The 19,573-nt window shown below is 36.5% G+C and overlaps 1 protein-coding gene across 6 annotated transcripts in view; it reads right to left on the bottom strand.

The window, feature by feature from the left end:
* Window positions 1–19,573, bottom strand: part of STAG1 (stromal antigen 1) — a 177,924-nt gene that overhangs the window by 51,208 nt on the left and 107,143 nt on the right. For all 6 annotated transcript variants that reach the window (XM_032193436.1, XM_032193437.1, XM_032193432.1 and 3 more), the window contains 6 exons: window positions 18,923–18,996; window positions 14,693–14,816; window positions 10,605–10,703; window positions 5,817–5,896; window positions 3,192–3,299; window positions 794–908 (listed from right to left, as the gene is read on the bottom strand). In XM_032193436.1, coding sequence (XP_032049327.1) covers window positions 794–908; window positions 3,192–3,299; window positions 5,817–5,896; window positions 10,605–10,703; window positions 14,693–14,816; window positions 18,923–18,996 — 600 coding nt within the window. The remainder of the gene's footprint in view (window positions 1–793; window positions 909–3,191; window positions 3,300–5,816; window positions 5,897–10,604; window positions 10,704–14,692; window positions 14,817–18,922; window positions 18,997–19,573) is intronic.

The following is a 19,573-nucleotide window of genomic DNA, read 5'->3' as shown; positions in this document are numbered from 1 at the left end:
TTCTGTCACTCTTTTTTTCAGTCCTCCTTTGCCACCTATTAATTACTGAATCAAATGTATCATTTTTAAACCTTTCTCCCTTAGTATCTTCAAAGCTTTCTGTACCTGACAGTTTATCTTTTCAATTTTTCCTCCATTCAACTGCCTTTCCTTGCCTAAGTTACTGTTAGCACTTTTACCATAAAATATCCCATATATGTAACCTCGATAGACATTAACTGTTAGCACAATCCCATCATGAATGTGGCCATCAAACACAATTGTATATACGCCTGCAGTCTCCATCCTCAGATGTTTTTAAGCTGTAGCTGCATAAAGCCCTGAGCAACCTCATCTTGTATCATAGCTGACTCCACTTTGACCTAAATTGCCCCTCAGATCCTTTCCGTTCCAAATTATGACATGATTCTGATTGTAATTTTGTTCCTTTCTGGTTCAAATAATTTTACTTCACAAAGAGTAACCCCAGAATTATACTCCTAACTTGGTCATCTAAAAAAAAAACAAAACATCCAGTAACATTTCTACGTAGCAATGAAACCTGGTAGACACTGTACTACCAGCAATGAAGCAGTAAGTACATACCCTGGGGACATGCAAGAACAAACTAGACCATGCAGAAGATTTTTGGATTGAATTTGCTTGATGGACAAGGAGATGGGGGCAGAGTAAAGGACATACAGTATTTCTGAAATTATGAAAAAACAACCAACTTGTTACTGTATGTTGCTAAGTCACTACTTAAGTTCCAGGTTCTATTAAACAAGTGAAAATTAAAAATGTTTTTTTTTACCTCACTTTCAAGAAAGAAAAGAACCAACATTCTAATGAGGTTTCCATTTGGACTATTTCGCCCCCTCCTCTTTGCTAGAGCCTCTTCAGCTTGGGGATCATGTCTGCTGAACAGTCTAAAAATAAGCAAAAGGAGCTGTGATGTTTATCAACACAAATCTTATTTCTTCAAAAACGTGATGAACAGTCATTCCTGATACAGCAGATTTGTTCATAAAGCACAGCAAAAGTATCTCAAGCTCTTTTTTCAAGGGAAAGAGGGCATGACCTCTTTCTGCCTGAAGAGAGAAATTTATCTTCAGTCTTCAAGTTCACAGGGCTGGAGGAATTTCATACAGGAAAAAGCTCTCTAGAACATATTTATACTGAAGGATTTTGTATAGCTTTATATATTTGCCTAATTTACAAAATTTTATATTTTTAGTTATCAAATCTTACAATGGTGGTAGCACTTACAAGGTCTTAAGAACTATGGTTGTATCTTCACTGTAGTGGTGCTGACTAACATGTGGTATAAATAAACCTAACATCACACTAAACAAACAACCTTGGGTACCAGTAGCGGCACAAATGATAACGCAAGCTACCAGTCAAGTTACTTTTTTTTTTTCCCCAGGTGAATTATACATTCTGCATTGAGTTCTCTGATACATGGCTAGCTCCAAACTACTCTCACCACTCAAAGTTAGCAGCTTACTGAGATCTCAGATATACCTACATTTCAGCTACAGCAATGATTGTTTTACTTTGAGAAGTTTAAAAACTGCTCCTTGCTTTTACAGAGAAGCTGCAGCCATGAAACAAATTCTAAATGTGAAACCCAGTATTCTGATTTCACTCACAGAATTCATTGAAAAGGATAAATTATTCACACATTTGCATTTTAGGTAAAGACATCATGCTTTTTCCCCTGCTCATCTAACAGGTGAGAGACAAGCACCTCAGCAGGTGCTGAAATATCTTAAATATCCACCTCAGGGCTCAGTCAGTGATCTTCTGTATCATTTGCCTTCCTTTGCTAACTACAGAGGGGGAAGCCACTGACTAGCTTTCACTTGGAAAGTGGTATTTAAATGTATAAAATTATTCAAGATAAATCCCATCCCAAATTCTTCGAGTAGATTCTATTTAAAATTAACAATTTAATAGAATTTAGATTCTATTTAAAATTAACACATGTCAGCAGAAACAAAGAGAAAACATCTTAGGATTGGGACATTTTTTCCTTGATGTTATTTACTTATACATAGAGAGACATTTTAACAGAACATAGCATAGTATCTCATTGTAAAGAAAAGTTAGGATAAAGTTTTGTCTTTACACTAAGGTATAGATATGTCTTAAAACAAATTTATTTACCATCTGTTCATGTTTTGAAGTTATTTTTCACATATAATTTATAAGGGAATTTCAGTATGTAACTTTAAAAAAAACCATTTCCTTGTAAAACATCATGTAGGGGACTAAATGTAACCAAATTTTGTAAATTAATTCCTTAAAACAGACAATGTCTGATCACAGAGATGTAATTCCATAAATCCACACACAAAAGCTTACAGGTAGAATGTAGATTCCTAGATCACAAATAAACCACAGAAAAATAATAAAAAAAAAAAAAAGGCAAAGAAAAACTGATATTTTTAATTGATTTTTTTTCCTGTTGTGTATCTTGGCAGTATCTATATAGTAGATAGTATAGTATCTATAAGTATATTAAAGAATTTTGATCTCCCAATCACTGAGGGAAAAAGAACACTACTACTAAAAGACATTTAACTGCAAACCCTAAAATCAGAAGGTTAACTACCATGATGTGGCAATGTGCTGCGCACAGTCATCAGTGCAGTATGATTCACATCCATGGAAACAATAGCTCATTTCCTTTGGCATCTTTCAGTACATGAAAGATGGAATCATAATGTAATGTATTTTCAGGGGATGTCAGTGAATTTAGAAACAATGTTATTAATTATTAATATATAAAAACCTCTTACGTTCACAATTTTGAAATAAACTGGTTTAAAACTTTGTAAAAATTATGACTGCATACCAGTTAGACTGTCAGGGATGGATAGTCCTATGCTACCATGACAGTAGGTCAGCAAGAACTTCAGGATTTAAAACAATTTAATATAGTGAGGTGTGTGCAGCCTTTTACAATTAGTCCTTGAGGAGTTAGTAAAGATTATCTGAATTCTAGAACAAGAGAAAGGTAAATCTCGTTTCTTTACGTATTTAGGTTTTTATTTTAAAGAAGATAGTAAGCCTGTGTTTGAAATTACACATGTAACTTGATATATTGGTGTATTTTGTCCTATTGCTTTTTTTGCCTTTTGATCTTACCAGTACTAGAAAGCGTTTATGAATCTGGTCTTCTCCCATGGTACCTGATAACTTACTTCTTGTGAAGGAATTCTCCAGCTGCTACTGCAACAGGCCGGTGTGCTGAATATACCAAGTGATAAACATTCTCACAGTCTTCATTTGACAGAGCTTCTTCACTTCCACTGAAATAGTCAGAAAATACCTCAAGTAAAACTAGTGTTTTGTTTCAATCCCCTCACCTCCTATAAATTGCTTTTAACTGTTACAAGATTGATTTCCTTTGTACAAAATCCTAGATGGAGAAACACTAATATCAAAAGCCTTTGGTTTAATTTCCAAATATGGAAACATTTAAGGGGCCTGTAAGACTGAAAATTTGATATTATTCTCTCAGTTGTACCAATACATACAATAATTAACGTAAAAAAAATCATCACTGCTTACAAATCTTGCCAGCTTTATTACTCAAACCACCACACTAACTACAGTATGCATACTGTAAGATACCAAGCACTTATTATCAAGCATTATTAAACTAAAAACCCAGAATGTTACATGAGGAAAACACAATGGCTTGATTATATTTATTTATTTCAATGTCTGTTTGCTTTTAAAGCTAGTAATTCATAAAATATTTAAAATGTTCAAAGTTTGAACTGAACAACCCTTCCTCTCTTTCAGCCTCTTGTCCTACTCCATTCTCAGGAGTTAGGTCTCTTCACATGGCACTCCTGCTCTTTGGCACTGCTGGGCAGGAGGCACCTCTCTGCTGGTTTGGTGAGTGGGAAGGAATATTCCAAATTCCCGCTGCAGAGAGGGCCAGGCCAGGAGGATAAATCTGCCTCAGCTACAGAAGTAGTCAGAAATTCTCTGGACAGAGGCAGCAGAAAACTAAACCCAGATTTCATCACCATGTGTGACACAAAACTAGCACTGAACATACACCAATAAAATCATCTAATAATCTCTTTAGGATTGAATCATGATGTGGGCTTAGAATTACAATAGTGCTGATACAACAAAAAGTCAATCACTCTTACAGTAGCTATTGTGCTGACTAGACACATACTCTCATTTTCAACATTAAGGAAGTGAATCTGATCACCCCATGCTGTGTTGGATGAAAGATGATGAAAAGTTTATTTTGTGTAATTATTTATTGACAAGAACAAGGAATCTTTTACCCCTGTCTTGATAAAACAACAGATTTGGCACCTCTGTAGTTTCTGAGCTTAAGTCAGATTTTTTTGTGCGAGTTTTCTGAAACTTGGGAAATTTTTCCTTTTGCAGTGGTATTTTTGAAAAATGCTATGAGCAATGGATCTGTAATTATATTCCATCAGTGATAGCACTGACATCGTATACAGGAATAGTATTACTTCCCTCCTTGTTTAGTCAGTATTTATCAGAAACATTTATGCATCAGGACTCTATACATCTTATTTGGCTTTGTACCACAAATAATTTTTAATTGGTCATACCCCATCACAATTGTTTGTAACATCTTTTCAGAGCTCCTACCTGCCAGAATGCTGCCCTGTGCTGTTCAATGTGACCTTTATTCTTCTAGTCCAAGAATGATGCAAGCGCATTGCTTGCACTTAGCTATGTTTTAATCCCGCAACCAAAGAGAAAACAGGACAGGGAAGAAAGAGATGCACTGGACAAATATTGACCTAAAATCTTACTGCATTCCCAATATCCCAAAAGGGATAGTCATGTTCTACACGTTGTTTGTGATATTTGTTATATTTGCTTTAAAAAACATAGAAGTAGATGAGAGATTCCCCTTCTTCCTGATATTATAAGTCTAATATCTGCAAAGCAGCGTGACCCATAAATAAAAAATGAAGCCCAGATTTCTTTTACTAAGAGGGAAAGCTAGTCTAATCTTTCATATCAATTCTCCATGTCCAAAAATTTCTTCAGAGTCACCAAGTATAACCTATGACGCAAGAGTTCTATGCATCCGTTTGTAACGTGCATTTTTTTTTTAACATGCTCCACTGAACATGTGATAAAACCTTAGGAAAGAGTTCCTCCAGCAGCACATTCATGAGCCTGCTGTGGTCACAGGCTACTAAAGACAGGTTGGTTCAAACAGTCTGTGCATGGGCTGGTTACATGTGGAATGAATGGATCCTTACCTCAGGGAAGCCACTGCAGCTGGGTAAGAAAGAACTGGGGCCTGGAAGCATGTCTCTTCCTGCCAGGCCCAGTGTTTTAAACTGCAAGATACCACCACCTCCACATAACCCAAGTAAGGGTGTTGAAGCAACCATTTTCTCCCTGTCAATGTACTTGCCAAATGATTCTCTTCCCAGCTCTATCAGATAATCAAATCTCCTAACCCACCATCTTTGTTACTGCTAGAGTTACTTCAGCAAATGTAACTCGTGCTCGCAATCATTTTGCCCTTGGTAAATGGTATAAATGCTGCCTGGCATTTTTCCTCAACAGTGGATGCACTAAAACTAAGAGTCTCAATAAATATGTATGTTTTTATACTTTGCCTATTGCATTTCTATGAGATCGAGTATTTCATTTTAGCGTCATGATCACACCATTATATATTCAGTTCATAGTAAACGTAAAGTATCAGATTGACTTAATTACACAAGTGAAGAAATCAAATCAATTAAATATTACTGGCTTAAGTAACTTTTAAAGGGAATACACTAATTTTGAAGAATACTCACTGAAGTATTAGCGTGACTAATCGAATGGCTTCCACAGCAACATCATATTCCTTATCAAGTGTCATTGATACAATGCGATCCTGAAAAGGAATTTTATTACAGTGACAAAAAAAACACACACAAAAAGCTATCCAATTTAGAATGCTATAGGAAAAAATAAGTACTTTTGTGAAGAAAGATCTTTCAGCTGGACGCATGAAAATCCTTTGATACCATTCAATCATTTAATTTACATCTTAGGATGCTGTGTGCTATGTGCACAAAGAACAATAGGTATGCGCACAGAAATGCGAAAAAAAAGCTTGTATACTTTCCAAGAAAAAAGCAAGAAGACTGGAGTTGAAACATTGTTCTGCATTGGTCTTACTTAATATTTCTCTCTTCAAAAGGAATGTGTTTGAGTTGGTGGCACAAAAAATGCCCTACTTCATTCCCCTGTAAATAAATAATTTTAGATAAAGTTATATATATGCAATAATATTGCATCTTATGCATATTTGGAAATTCTGTGCAGAAAATTGCACATGAATATATGCACCTGCATATTGCCTATAAAGCTGGGGCCTTTATGCCTGGCAACACTCTAAGGTTTTAAGTTGGCCTCGACTATTACACTACAGACCTTCCACAAGCAAGTGGGAAATTCCACAGTATGACATTGTATTTTCCTATATGCTTTCCAGCACAGAAAAGCATACCACTTTCCAATCAAATATGATGATTCCACACCTTTTAAGGACCCAGCAGTTATGAGGAGAAGCCCCCTAAAGTTCTTTATGCTTAGTTTCAGTTTGCTTACTGTCTACCTGCAACACATGTGATTAGTGAGCGTTGCTGTCCTCCCTATGTGGAGAGAATTTCTATCCATCCATAAAAACGTCATATGTCTTGATGTTTTTGTTTGACTGATCAAGTTAATGAAAATAAATTGGGCCATGTGAAATAAAACTTTATTTCTGTGGCTTGAACTGATTCATAAAGGACTGTGTACTAATATATGATATTTGGGGATGTGAAAAATAGAAGGCAGGAAAAGAAGAAAAGTAAGTGTGTATTGGAAAGCAACAGCACAAGTCGCCAAGAACAAATCAGAACAGAATAAAGTGTTTACATCTTTTTTACTCTTCCAGGCATAAAAGGCTAATTGTGTATATAAAGCAACAGATGCTTATTTCAATATTGAAATTTAGAAATAGTATATAAATAATGCATTGTGGCTGTCTTAAATGTTTCCTACTTAACAAAAACAGGTCTGCACAGACACTTCTTGTCACTAATACTGACTGCACCTCTGTCACCATGAAGTTCCTGAAATCCAATGCATTTAACTCTTACAGCTAGACAGTCTTCGAGACTGTGAGAAGAGACTCAGGCAGTGAAATAATCTTCCAAATAGGAAACTGTGTATGTTTACAAGATAAAAATTGCTGCCAATTTTCCAAAGTTTGTGGCCAGGCAACAACAACTAACAATAACAACGTCAAGAGAAGGAACTGTGAGAGCAATACTACTCTTAAAAGTATCGGTGGAATTTCACACAGCTCTTCAAAGTCTATCTGAAATGGCAGGAACCACAAGGAGACAACTAACTGCATAGAAAGGAGTAAGAACACTAGTGTAAAACTCCTTTTACACCTCTGAAGGAATCCTGGAAGGGAAGGGCTCTTCTCTCCTGACTACAGAGCAAGAGCTCTCTGAATTTGGAGTCTTTGACAATGACAGATGCGACAATGCTTCTTTATCCAAAAAGGCTGTTCACTCAGTTTTGCCAGGAACACCAGGCATAGCATTAACAGCATGGATGTGTAATTTCTTATTTTCTGCCCAAGTGCCAGCATCTCTCAGTGATGGTACCTGTCAGCCCAATACCACAACCCTTGGAAATGAGACTTTAACACCTAATGCCCCTGGAAGATGAAATTTCAGCAGTGTTCTCGGTTCCAAAACCCAGCTGTTCAATCTGCTTTGACAGAAATTTTCCATGCAGCAGAATATAACACATCTGTATTTTTAACTTGAAATATTAATTTACACTATAAAGATCACTTTGCATTATTTATTAGGCTGTGAACAATACTTGCTGAAGAACAAATCCGCTGCTGCCATTCAAGACATGCAGACAGCACCATCTTGCAAAGGGTCAGGGATGAGGACCGGGAATTAAGTGGCTACAGCAGTATCTGCTGATGCTTTGCCTTTGCACTGACTGCAAAAGAGCTAATTCACATATTTTCCATATTGGTTCAAATAATGTCTGCATCAGACCACAAAACAAAAGTCTCTTCTTTGATGGACAAACATGGACAAAGCTTTTTTTTTTGGGGGGGGGAGGATAGACAGGACCTATTTTCAGACATATCAACTGCTAGCAACACTAACAGAAATGCTGTAAAGAACAGACATCTTCCGTTTGGAGAAGTGACATTATCAGATCCTTCACATGGCTATGTGGTAAAATATTAACAAGCCAATATAAGTAATTCTGGAACAAATTAGTTTATGCTTTTAACAACTAGACCATCTCTAGAGAGATTTCTCCTGACAATTTGAATGGACTGAGCTGAACCGCAGCTGAACTTCGCGGGTGGATTCAGGGCTATTGCTGAAATACGTGTAAGGAGCCATGGAACCGAGAAGAGCATTTAGCATTTTGCATGGGGTGGTGGTGGAGTTTGTGGTGGCACAGCATTTAAGTTTGGTATCATAGATAGCAAGAGTCTTAATATGAAAGTTTACTCCAGCCTGGTGCCAAAGGCTGCATCCCTGTCAGCACAGCTGCAAGCTGACGTGCAGGCAAGGGCAGCTTTTTGTTCTACTGAATGTGGCTGGAACAGAAACAGGTGAATCTTCCATAGTGTTGAACTTTTTTTTCCCCTATGCTCACACAGACTTTGACCTCACCTTTTCCATAATTTACTTCATAATGTAACAGATTTATATGGACAAAACATCTTTACTGGAACAGAGGAAAGATAAGACTCCTAACAGGGCTCCCTTTCCTCTGATTTTTTCTTTTCACAGCAGTGAAAATTCTTTGCTCCATTCTAAACCAAGAAACAATGTACAGGCTAACATGACTTCTAACGAAGAAAATTGTCTGCACTGTGAAAAAAGCCAGGAAGAAGTATTTAGATGTTTCATGTTCCTGTAGATTTTTGAAGCACATTACTTCATAACCATTTCTCACAGTGCCTCCCATGGTCAGTTTTGCTGATGGACGGGACAGGTTCAGACTCTAAGCATAATTACTCAGCTACCAATTAAAGTGTAGCAGGCTAAGAGAGAAGGAAGCATCCAGCGCATCTAGTAAAGAGAAGCAGATATAGGACCATGAGAGTTTTAGATGCCTATTTCAAAGAAATCACATTAGACAAACAGCAGATACAAGCAAATCTTTAAGTCTGCACAGAAGGAACAAGAAATGCTGCACAGGCTTGGAGGGTTCATGTTTCTGGAGAGCTACCTAATTTCTGGTTGTCCTGAGATGTTAAGCAAACCAGACTTACAGAGGTGCTACAGAAGTAGTATGAAGCTTCTACCATCCCTGTTTGCCAGGTACTCTTCTATGAGAGGAAATCTTGTGTTTACTGCAATAGTTACTGAAACTGACTTTACAATACCAGAAGAATATAGGCGCTGAAGGATCTCACAAAATGTTCTATTTTGTCTCCTACTTAAAAATCAACTCTCTAGCTCAGCCTTGACAGATATCTATTTAACTCGCCCTTAAAAACCTCAAAAGAAGGAGATTCCATCACCCTTCTCAACAGTCTGTTCTATTATATAACCACAATTTTGGACAAATAGACTTTCTTAATATCTAGATTTTACCACAGCATATTTTCTTTTCCATTTCTCAAATGAATGTGGTAGTGAAAGGCTGATTACCACTGTGTTTTTATCAGTTGTTTATACAGAATAAATATATGGCAAGTTTTCTGTATTTTTTGCTTTTCTAGATCAAACTGGAGGACTTAAGAGTAACTGCAATGGCAGACATAACTAGTCAAACAGTATAAAATCTACAGTAAGTTTTTGAGTCTGCTGCACAGTATTTATGAGTACTTAAATCTCCACTTCTTTTCTAAACAGGATTTTTCATCATCATTGTAATCATGATTTTAAAAAATAAATTAAATTAGTCTTTCATTGGGGTGATAGCACCAAAACACAAAAGCGATGGTAAAAGGTGCCAGCAGAACTGGTGACTGTGCCTGGAAGCTTTCTTTACTGAGCATCCAAGCAGAAGCAATGACAGCATTTCCAGTCATCTCTCCAGATACTTTACTTGTGAAGTAACACTGATATGCCACAAAATGAATTAACAGACACACTCTTGTTAAGATATTAATCAAAAATTAATAGGGGAGGGGTGGGGAGGGAGAAGGAGAGAAGGAGAGAAGGAGGAGAGAAAGTGCATTGTAAACTTCTGTCTTATGAACCATTTTTTCAGGCTGTTACTTTTGGATTTATTTTATGTGAAAACCCCTGTACAAGTCCTTAAAATTCAGTAAATCTAAAATTAAATAAGCAGAAGCAGATTGAATAATGACAATAAATAAATGACAATAATACAGATAAATAATCACCTTGGCCAAGCCAGATAAATTTTACAAGATAAACACTGTAAAATTAATTTGTCTTAATCTCAGCATTCATTAATTGTTTTGCTATGGTAGTTACAAGCCTTGTAACAAGCAAATAAGTATATTTTTGCATTTAATATACAAGTCAAAGACTGGAACATGATGAGATAGATGATACTTTTATTTTCCATACTCCTCTTACCTTGAATCTATTAGTGAACAGCTCCAGTTTTGGAAACAACTCTCTGTTGGTATACAGACTCTGAAGAGCTTTCAAACACTTCAACCTCACTTCACCTTGCTAAATAAAACACACTAAGATTAGCTGATATAATATCCTAATCAAATGCCATGAATATTAAATAATATAATTTCATAATTTGTTTAATGTACATTTACAACTTTATGCTAATGAGTTACCAAAGCCAATTTGCAATTCAGCTAAAAACCAAAAACCACATGCAGCTGCCTACAAACAATGTTAATTTTTCTATTTGCATGTATAAAGAATTTAATGTGGCATTACTTTAATGTCTCTTACTGTTTCCCTTTTCCTTTCAAGTAACTCCACAGTACAAAAAGACAAACAAGCCTGTACGCAAATACAAAATAAAGACATCTGATTTCAAGGTGGTTGGTGAAAAGATAGCACAGCAATTTATCTTTAGGCAAGAGACTAACAAGTAAATTTTTCCTGATATTTGCTGCTTACAATCAATGGACAAGTGTTCAAAACGATTGAGTGTAGGCTGTATGTCTGAGTTGTTCTGGTGGGCAGAACCTAACTCCCAGCTACTCTTTAGACAGGGATCGCTTTGATCTGGTGGGCTGTAGGCAGTAAAAATAGACATCGCAAGGCCATGGTTTACTGATCAAGATTTGTCACCTACAGGAACACTGATGACACGTGGTTCCCCTGGGCACATGTGCATCATCTGGCTGGCTGCAAATGTACTTTTCATCTGCAAAGTCTTGGTAAACTATGGGTTCTTGTTAAAAAATATTTGTAGGTAATAAAAAGGTTATAATCACAAACCTGCTTTTCATTTCTGAGTCTGTCTATTCTATAATCAAGTCTGTATTAAAAAAACTGCTCAAGCTCAAACCTGAATGAACATTCAGAGACTGACATAGAAAGAGAAGCTAAAAATCAATTTTTTAAGTTTCCTTTTCACCAATTTGAAAAATGGCAACAGAAGATAGAGGCGCGGACAGAGGCAACCCCTGGAGATGACTGCCCTTCTTGGCAGACAAACACTAAGGATTTACTGTCTCTGACAGCTAAAAGGTCAGTTTTTTAAACTGGTGTTCAAGGCTGAAATTCATCTCTTCAGAGAGGGAAGAGCACATTAGTTTGCTAATCCTGTTATGAAGGTTTTAAAATAGAGTCAGTGGAGATTATTGACAGAAACCCACAACTAAGCACAAACAGCAATGACCTGGATGAGAATGTAAAAAAGGCAGAAGTGAAGCTGTACATGGATGTACTGCACTGAAGTCCAGAACGGATGAGAGAAAATGTGCCATGGATCATCAATATACCAGACACAAGAAGTTTCCAGAGTAACTATGAGAACCATAAGTAGTACAGAAAGTGAGCATTAATGTGAGATTTTCACATCCCAAATATTCTTGGGGAAAAACACAGCAGAAATTTCTTGCCTACCAAGGGTACAGATGTTCAAGTTCAAGTAATTCCTAAGAAACTTAGGATAAAAGGTGGAAACACATTGATTCGGGGCAATAAAATGAAGAGACTTAGGTAACTAAAGAGATTAGTTTACTCAACTAAGGAACTTGTTAGGAGGTCAAGCACAAGAGGAATTCAAAAAAAAAAAAAAGCAAAACCAAGAAACTGGGGTACCAGTAGGCAAGTCTTCCAGACAGCGCCAGTGAAAACCAAGGTATTAAGAGATCTTGTACTTTTGGAGGGCTTGCATTTTTTAACTGGTTCTTATTCGATCTTTTTTTTTTTTTCAGTAAGTGCTTCCTTTTGTACTTTCTCCCTCCATTTTGTCCCCCGAATGTCTCTTTCTCTCCACTTGCTTCCTTTTCATCCTTTGGCACACAGTTCAGCTAACTCCGACTCTTCCCCTATTCTCTCTCACCCTGTACAGTAAGCATAAACCACATCAAACCAAAAAAAACCATCACATAGAATGCGTATCAGGATACTAAACAGTCAGATTAGCTAGTGATTTATAGACTGAGAACCCCAAGGCACATCTGAGGCTTGCAACAATAAATATTACAAAACAGCAGAGGCAGGAGAGCAGCTTGATGGTATTCTTCCATGTCTGGTCCAGATGGAAAACTTTTATTTTTTCTAATGCAACACTGTAATTGAAAATTTGTCTGATAGGAAAGAACATATTAACTTTAGGATAGCTGAGGTAAAATATATGTTAAGGCTGCAGACGCATGATTAGACTCTGGAGGATGTGAGAAAGCTATTGGACATGACATAAGAAATTGCTGGATGCAACAGATCACACTGTGAGAAGCTAACACAAGTCACAGATAGTGCCTTGAGGAATGGATAGATTTCACAGATGGTTAAAAGAAGTTATGTGAGAAATGGCTGGACTTAACACACACTAGAAAGGGATTGATAGCTGTGAAGCACAGCAATACTAGATTCTCTCTAATGTTGAAGTGTTACTTTGTGAAAATGTTCTGCTAGGATTAGAGTGCCCAAAACTCCACTGTTGCTTTTAGGTATGCACTCTCAGTAGTGTCTGTAGAGTACATAATTGTTAGGGCTCATTACAGCTGTAACAAGGATCTTCCTCCTACTCAAGTTTTGTAAAATTGAGATGAAATGTAGAAGTTCGGCAAGTTTAGAGAGGAAAGCAATTGCATATCTGGTGTCTAAAAGCACAGAGGCTATTCTTAACAAGTGAACTACTGCTCCAAGTCAAAGGAAGATGCATATCCGTGACAGCTATAGCTAAAGCAAAATATTCAGCAGCAGTATAGTCTCTTCCTAAATGATTTTCTTCAGACTTCAGAAAAAGAGTGACCAAGCCATATCCTTTACATGAATATGCTGTCATATCATACCAAGTCATATCCTTTACATGAATATGCTGAATATATGGATTTCTATAAGTTATAGAAAAAAAAAACCACCTTTTTAAAAAAAGATGTTATCTATTAGTTATGCAAGTCATCATAATGAACTTGCAGACTTCTGAATTTTTCCAGCAGCATTATTAGAGAGAAAAAAAAAAGTAGTCTAAACCAGCATGCCAGAATTTAACGAGCATTTCAACACTATATGTAGGTCTCACCTGCTTTTCTTGGACATTCCTAGCAAGACTGTTTAGAGTAAAAGAAGTATGTCTAGTCATTTTGGTGAAAGTGGGATGATGGCTAATCCCATTTGTAGCCTGATGTAGAAAAGTATCCCGTACAGTCAGGAGCGTAAAGCCCTGTTCTATTAGCGTTAGAAATGGTCCACACTTGCAGGAACTGACTGGTATGTGGGCTTGATACCACCCAGAAAGGGAGGTTGTGGATACCATTAGTACTAAAGAACAGTGGTCAGACAGGAAAGAACCTTCAGATACATGTATCTTTTCAACTCCACCTAACCTTGAACAATTTCTACTGTAAGAAAGGCCAAAAGGCCAGGGTGATGGCTGCTCTCCAAAACTAACTCAACCAACCATCTGAGCTCTTCTAAGCTGGCACCAAGAGACAGATTTGAAGAATCCACAAAGAACTGATGGATGCTTTCAGGAGATGGAGGAATAAGGTTAGAAAAATGTCCTTTAAAGGCAGCTGGAGCTGAAATGCCTGTAAACCGAAAATAGCAAAGAGAAAACGAGTTGTTGAGAATTCCATTATTGAGGCACCAATAGGCCTATTTGGTTACTTCTAGGACACAGAGATGTTCTCTTTCCTCTAACTAGTGAGCAATGCAAATGGAAGAGTTGACTTGAAATCTCGTTCTGATTCTGCTTCAGACATGAGGGTTCTAAGGAATGTCAGCGAGACTACTTCTCTTTTAATTAGAAGAAAAGCAGCAAGCAAAATTTTCTATTAAGATATGCTAACAGAGATTGAAAAAATAAAAACCATGTGAATCATCACGTGATTTGGGGTAACTGTATCCTGATTTAAGTGAATGCGTCAAAAAACACTGGTTGAAAGATAAATGACCTGCAGGAAAAAAAAGAAAGGTCTCTTTATAAACCAAAAATGATATACTACATATGTCTTGGGTAGTAAAAGAGTAGCTATTTACAGTACATTCTTCTATGTACAGTAATACACAATACTTACCCTGTCATGTAGTGTCCAACCAACATATTTTAAATAGCTATCATTCAGGAAGGCATCACTGTACATTTTCATCCAGACACCAATTTCTTCAATACAGACAGCTCTAATCTCAGCAATAGCATCACTAGCAAGAAAAAAAAAAAAAAAAAGTTAACCAGATTACAGACACGTACCATTTACCTCATTTACTCATTTCCACTGCTGTAGCTATAATATTTTGCCTTTACTTGGGTTTGATGAACTTCACTATATAGGGCTTGTCACTATGTAGTGCTCACTCATGATCTATCTCATCATCTCAATCTCTCTACATTCAGATATGTTTCCATTATCTCAAAAAAAATCTCATTCAATTTTGCCTCTTAGTCTATTACTTGACCTTTTCCTTCCCTCTTTTCAAACAGAATTATGAATCCAAGTGCTACAGACTTCCTCTCAATAATTATTTCTGAAACACTGTCACTGTGATTTTCTAAGCAGGCTTGACTTCAGTTTCCAGCTAGAGATGCAGAATAAGTGCAAGATGGAGAAAGTTACTTGGTTTTACCAAAGGAGCTTGTCAAAGAGGAAAAACGGAATTTGTTATGTCAGCAGAACCTGCTTCATGCAGCATACGAAAGCCCTTGGAACAAAAGCCAGGAAAAATGTTTATATGTCAACATTAGTTTCTTCAATTTTTCTTGCCTTTTTTTTTTCCTACATTCTGACTGTGGCAAGTGATGGAAGAGGCAAAGACAGACTTATGAGCTTCTTACTTAGGTAACGGAGCAGGAAACTGTCTGGAGAGATCACCTAAAGAGATCAGGAATGGAAATGACTTGAATCTGATTGGCACTTCCCTGCCTGATTGACATAGAGCATGGCATATTTACTAATAATGAGCGACAGCTAAACAACGGGAAAAGGGATTGGGGCCATCTGGCCCTTTAGTAATTTCATCTCTGAGACATCTGTTACTATGAGAAATTGCTTGTGCCACTCCAGCTGGCACTGCTTCACAGTTCCAAATTTCAGCAGTAATAAAAGAAGAACATAGAGAGCCACCGCTCTCTACTATTCCCTAAGAAGGGAATGGTGCTTTGCAAACACTGGCCTTGCTTATAACTGAGACCCTTGTTTTGTGCTTTTTTTTTTTTTTTTTTTTAAAACAAAAACAAAAACCTTTGGGAACAGTAATAAATATTGATTTAATTCTAAAGTTGCACCAGCAGAGCTCCCCCCAATCTAATTTATGAAAAAAATAAATTTCAAGCTTTAAGCAGTAGAATAATTGCTAAGTGCAACTGTATTTTTCCTAAAGTCTTCAATTTTACAAAATGTAAATAAAATGTTCCCAATCTTATGCTCAAGATATTTATTGCATAAATTCACAGAATATAGTATAACAAAACTGCTATACTATCCATACTGTAACTGCCTATGTCCTTCCAACCTTCACATTGGAAGACTCTGTATCATCTTCCAGGCACCAAGGTGAAAACCACAATTCCTACACGGACATAACAAACAATCATAATATGACACATGACTAGAAGAGACATTTCTAAAGTCAGTTCTCTGTTTTTCTCATTAAACTTCTTATTACGGAGGAGACTGTACCAATATAACAGAATAAAACATGCATTTAAAGATAACGTATGAATGCATTTGCGGAATTTCTAGACATGTCATCAAACCACTGTTGTTGCCTCTCTATCCAAAGTGAAACACACTGATTCTACTAACTTCCAAACAGTCATTAAAACTGGTCTGTCAAACTGCCTGAAGACAGTTATGCTATAACCTCAAAAACTACAAGGTAACTGTCAATCCACCATGTAGACAAGGTGCATTACAAGCAGGGTAAGTCATTAAATAAGCTGTTCCTACCAGGGAATTCTCAAACAGGTTTTAGATGCTGTAAGGATGAATGCGCTAAAATAATACATTCAAGGGTTTGCACTACAAAAATTGCATTTGTTGTGGGGAATGCAGCCACAATGAAGTTTTAATTGAAACTACACATATATTCACATATATATGTATATACATATATACTTCTGTCTAACTCTATATTAATTCACACTAAACTAAAATAGTAAATCTCTTAAATAGAATTATAACTATTTTAAAAGCAAAATCTAGGTGGAAGGAATCAGAATTCAAGACAAACGGCAACCTGTAAGTCTGCTAAGTATGAAACAAAAAAAGGAGCAACCACATATGCAGCCACACAAAGTAGCCATATAGACATTTCTTCTAGGGGATGACAGGCTGAGTCCTCAGATCCAAGTAGGTTATTTCACCACCTTATAAATTTGGTAACTGTGAAGCATTTTGGAAGGATTTAATGGCAATCCCAAGAAGAACTCAAGTGTCAACAGCTATTTAATCATGCAACACAGCCAGCCAAAATCAGGAAAAATTATCTTTTCTGTAAGAATACATTCAACCTTCCCTGGGCAGACAATGAAAAGCTGATTCTCAATCCAAAGATTCTCAGGAATCCCTAGACACTACAAACATTCACTTCAAGAGAGAAAGACAGACACAAAGAATAAAGCTATTAAACTAATTATGAGATATGATATATATACTCTGAGCTTCTGTACAGCACAAATTGCAAAATACTGTGTATGAGTGAGGTGAATGGGAAACACTCAGACTTCTATTTGCAGCAAAATTCATAACCTATGTTCCTACTTTTAGTAAAGATGTCCCCCACGATGGAACTTTCTGAAGAGTTTTGGACATGGAGGATCAGATAAGAAATTCACTGGCCTCTTTTAAATGTTGATTTACCAAGGCAGACCCATTAAATTTAGGACAAACCATAGCAAGCACTGGCAGGAAATAGCATTTATTTCATGCTAGATTACATCTGAATATTTTCATCAGGGCCAAAAATATTTAGGACACTGAATTAGAGTCTACAATGGATAACTGGGATATGTCCAGTGGACACAGGTATGCTTCTCAGCCTCTTGCTACAGTGGCGGTCCATTGTACCTTCTGGGCTCTCTCAGTCCATTTGATTAGCAGCTGAGGTTAATCAAGACCAAAGCTGAAGGTAGTATAAGCTGACCTGGTTAAACTGCACTGATGTTAAGAGACATGCTCCAACTCCTCTGTGCTGTTCAGTCACACATTTCCTACCACAGGCCTCTTCCAAAGTTTCCTGCACACCTTTCTCCACAATTACAATTATCTCTCTGCCCCACTACAGGTTCCTTTTCACATTCTAACCCTCCTCTCGAACAACTTTTTCTTGCTTCCTGCCATTTGTCTAAAAGATTTCATAAATGATGATGTTTTACACCAGAATTGAAATCTAAAAGGTTAATTGCATAGTTTAGTATTGTTGAATTTTATCTTTTGACTTTGATAAGCTAATTAACATTTAAAGAGTTGGTTCACCAAGATGCTGCAGATGCTTAGAGGTATTTAGTGATGCAAAACAACCCTAAATCTGTCTTAAAAAACTACTGCTCTCTGATAAGCCACACTCCAAAATAGCATGCATCCATATCTACTAGAATAGAATGCACACACATGCACATAAACACATGCACATGAATATATGATGAGTTTTTCTATTTACAAGACATATAATAATAATTACTGAAAGAAATTGTAATGTGTTAACAGTGCAATCACTTCTTTACTTTTTTGCGATTACTTGTTCTTGATATAAACATCCAAAACAATTAACAAGCAAAAGCTATGTGTTAAGTGGAATTAAGGTTTTTGTGTGCCTTTATGCAGTTTAAAGAGGAAAACGCCTAAAATAATGTTACAGTTGTGGTCAATCTGTATTATTATGGAAAACATCAGAAATTTGTTGTTTATGCATAAGATATACAGAAGAAAACGCAGGATAGAGAGATACACAACAACCCAAACTGCCCTATTATGATATACAGCGATCATGATTACTCTTAAGATACGTGATGTTTATGCTCCCACTGTGGACAACTTTTCTTTTTCGAGAGAAGAAGTTGTCTTCCACAACTCCTTAAAGCTGTTTTACTGAATTAAAAATAATAATAAAAAAAAGCTATGTAGACAGATCTATTGGGCAATTACTGGGGGTTACACTTAGATTTTCTTCTAGAACTTCAGTTATTTTGATACTGTTTTTATGGCATCCAGAACATTACATCGGAAGAAAAATCAACATAGAAAATGTCCTTGGCATTATTTGTGATTACACTTTGCAAACATAGTATACTGTAGCACTTATTTTCTTACCGGTATCTATGAACAAATATACCCTTAAAAATAGAGTTCATCATATTTTCGATTTCATCTTGGTTTTCTTGTAGCTGAAAAAAAAAATAAATAAAAGATCACTGCTCATTATAATTTGGTATTCTACAATTCCTTACTGGGAAGCGCTAGAAGGACCATGGAACAGCTCTTAATTAATTATTAGTAAATTCCCCATTTTCTGTTTTTCCAGCACATGCTTCTATTGTGTGCAGACACATACGTATGTATACATATATATGCAATGCCTTAATGTAAGAAAGTTAACATTCCCTTAAACATCAATTAATTTAGTACTCAATTAGTCTTTTGAGGTCATTACTGTTCTTTTGCTATAGAAATTCAGGCACGTAGAAGCTATGTGCTCAGTAATGTCAGCAGTCCACTAGTCAAACAGACAGAACTGCGAATGGCAACTGAAGAAACAAAGCCTGTTACTGAAAGAAGTAGCTACAGACCAGGAAGTCACCCTGAAAAACTCAACATCCTACTTAAGGAAAGTACTTCTGCTCAATCTCAAATATAAATTTAAGTTGCTTTAACTTCAGCGCCAATGATAACCGAAATTCTAAGCAAGAAGGCTTTCCAGAATCAGAGCATGGGTGTATACCACCAGAGCACAGCTGACACCCA

Source organism: Aythya fuligula, chromosome 9, assembly GCF_009819795.1.
Source record: "Aythya fuligula isolate bAytFul2 chromosome 9, bAytFul2.pri, whole genome shotgun sequence".
Classification (NCBI taxonomy): Eukaryota; Metazoa; Chordata; class Aves; order Anseriformes; family Anatidae; genus Aythya; species Aythya fuligula.
This window is presented reverse-complemented; position numbering and strand designations above follow the sequence as displayed.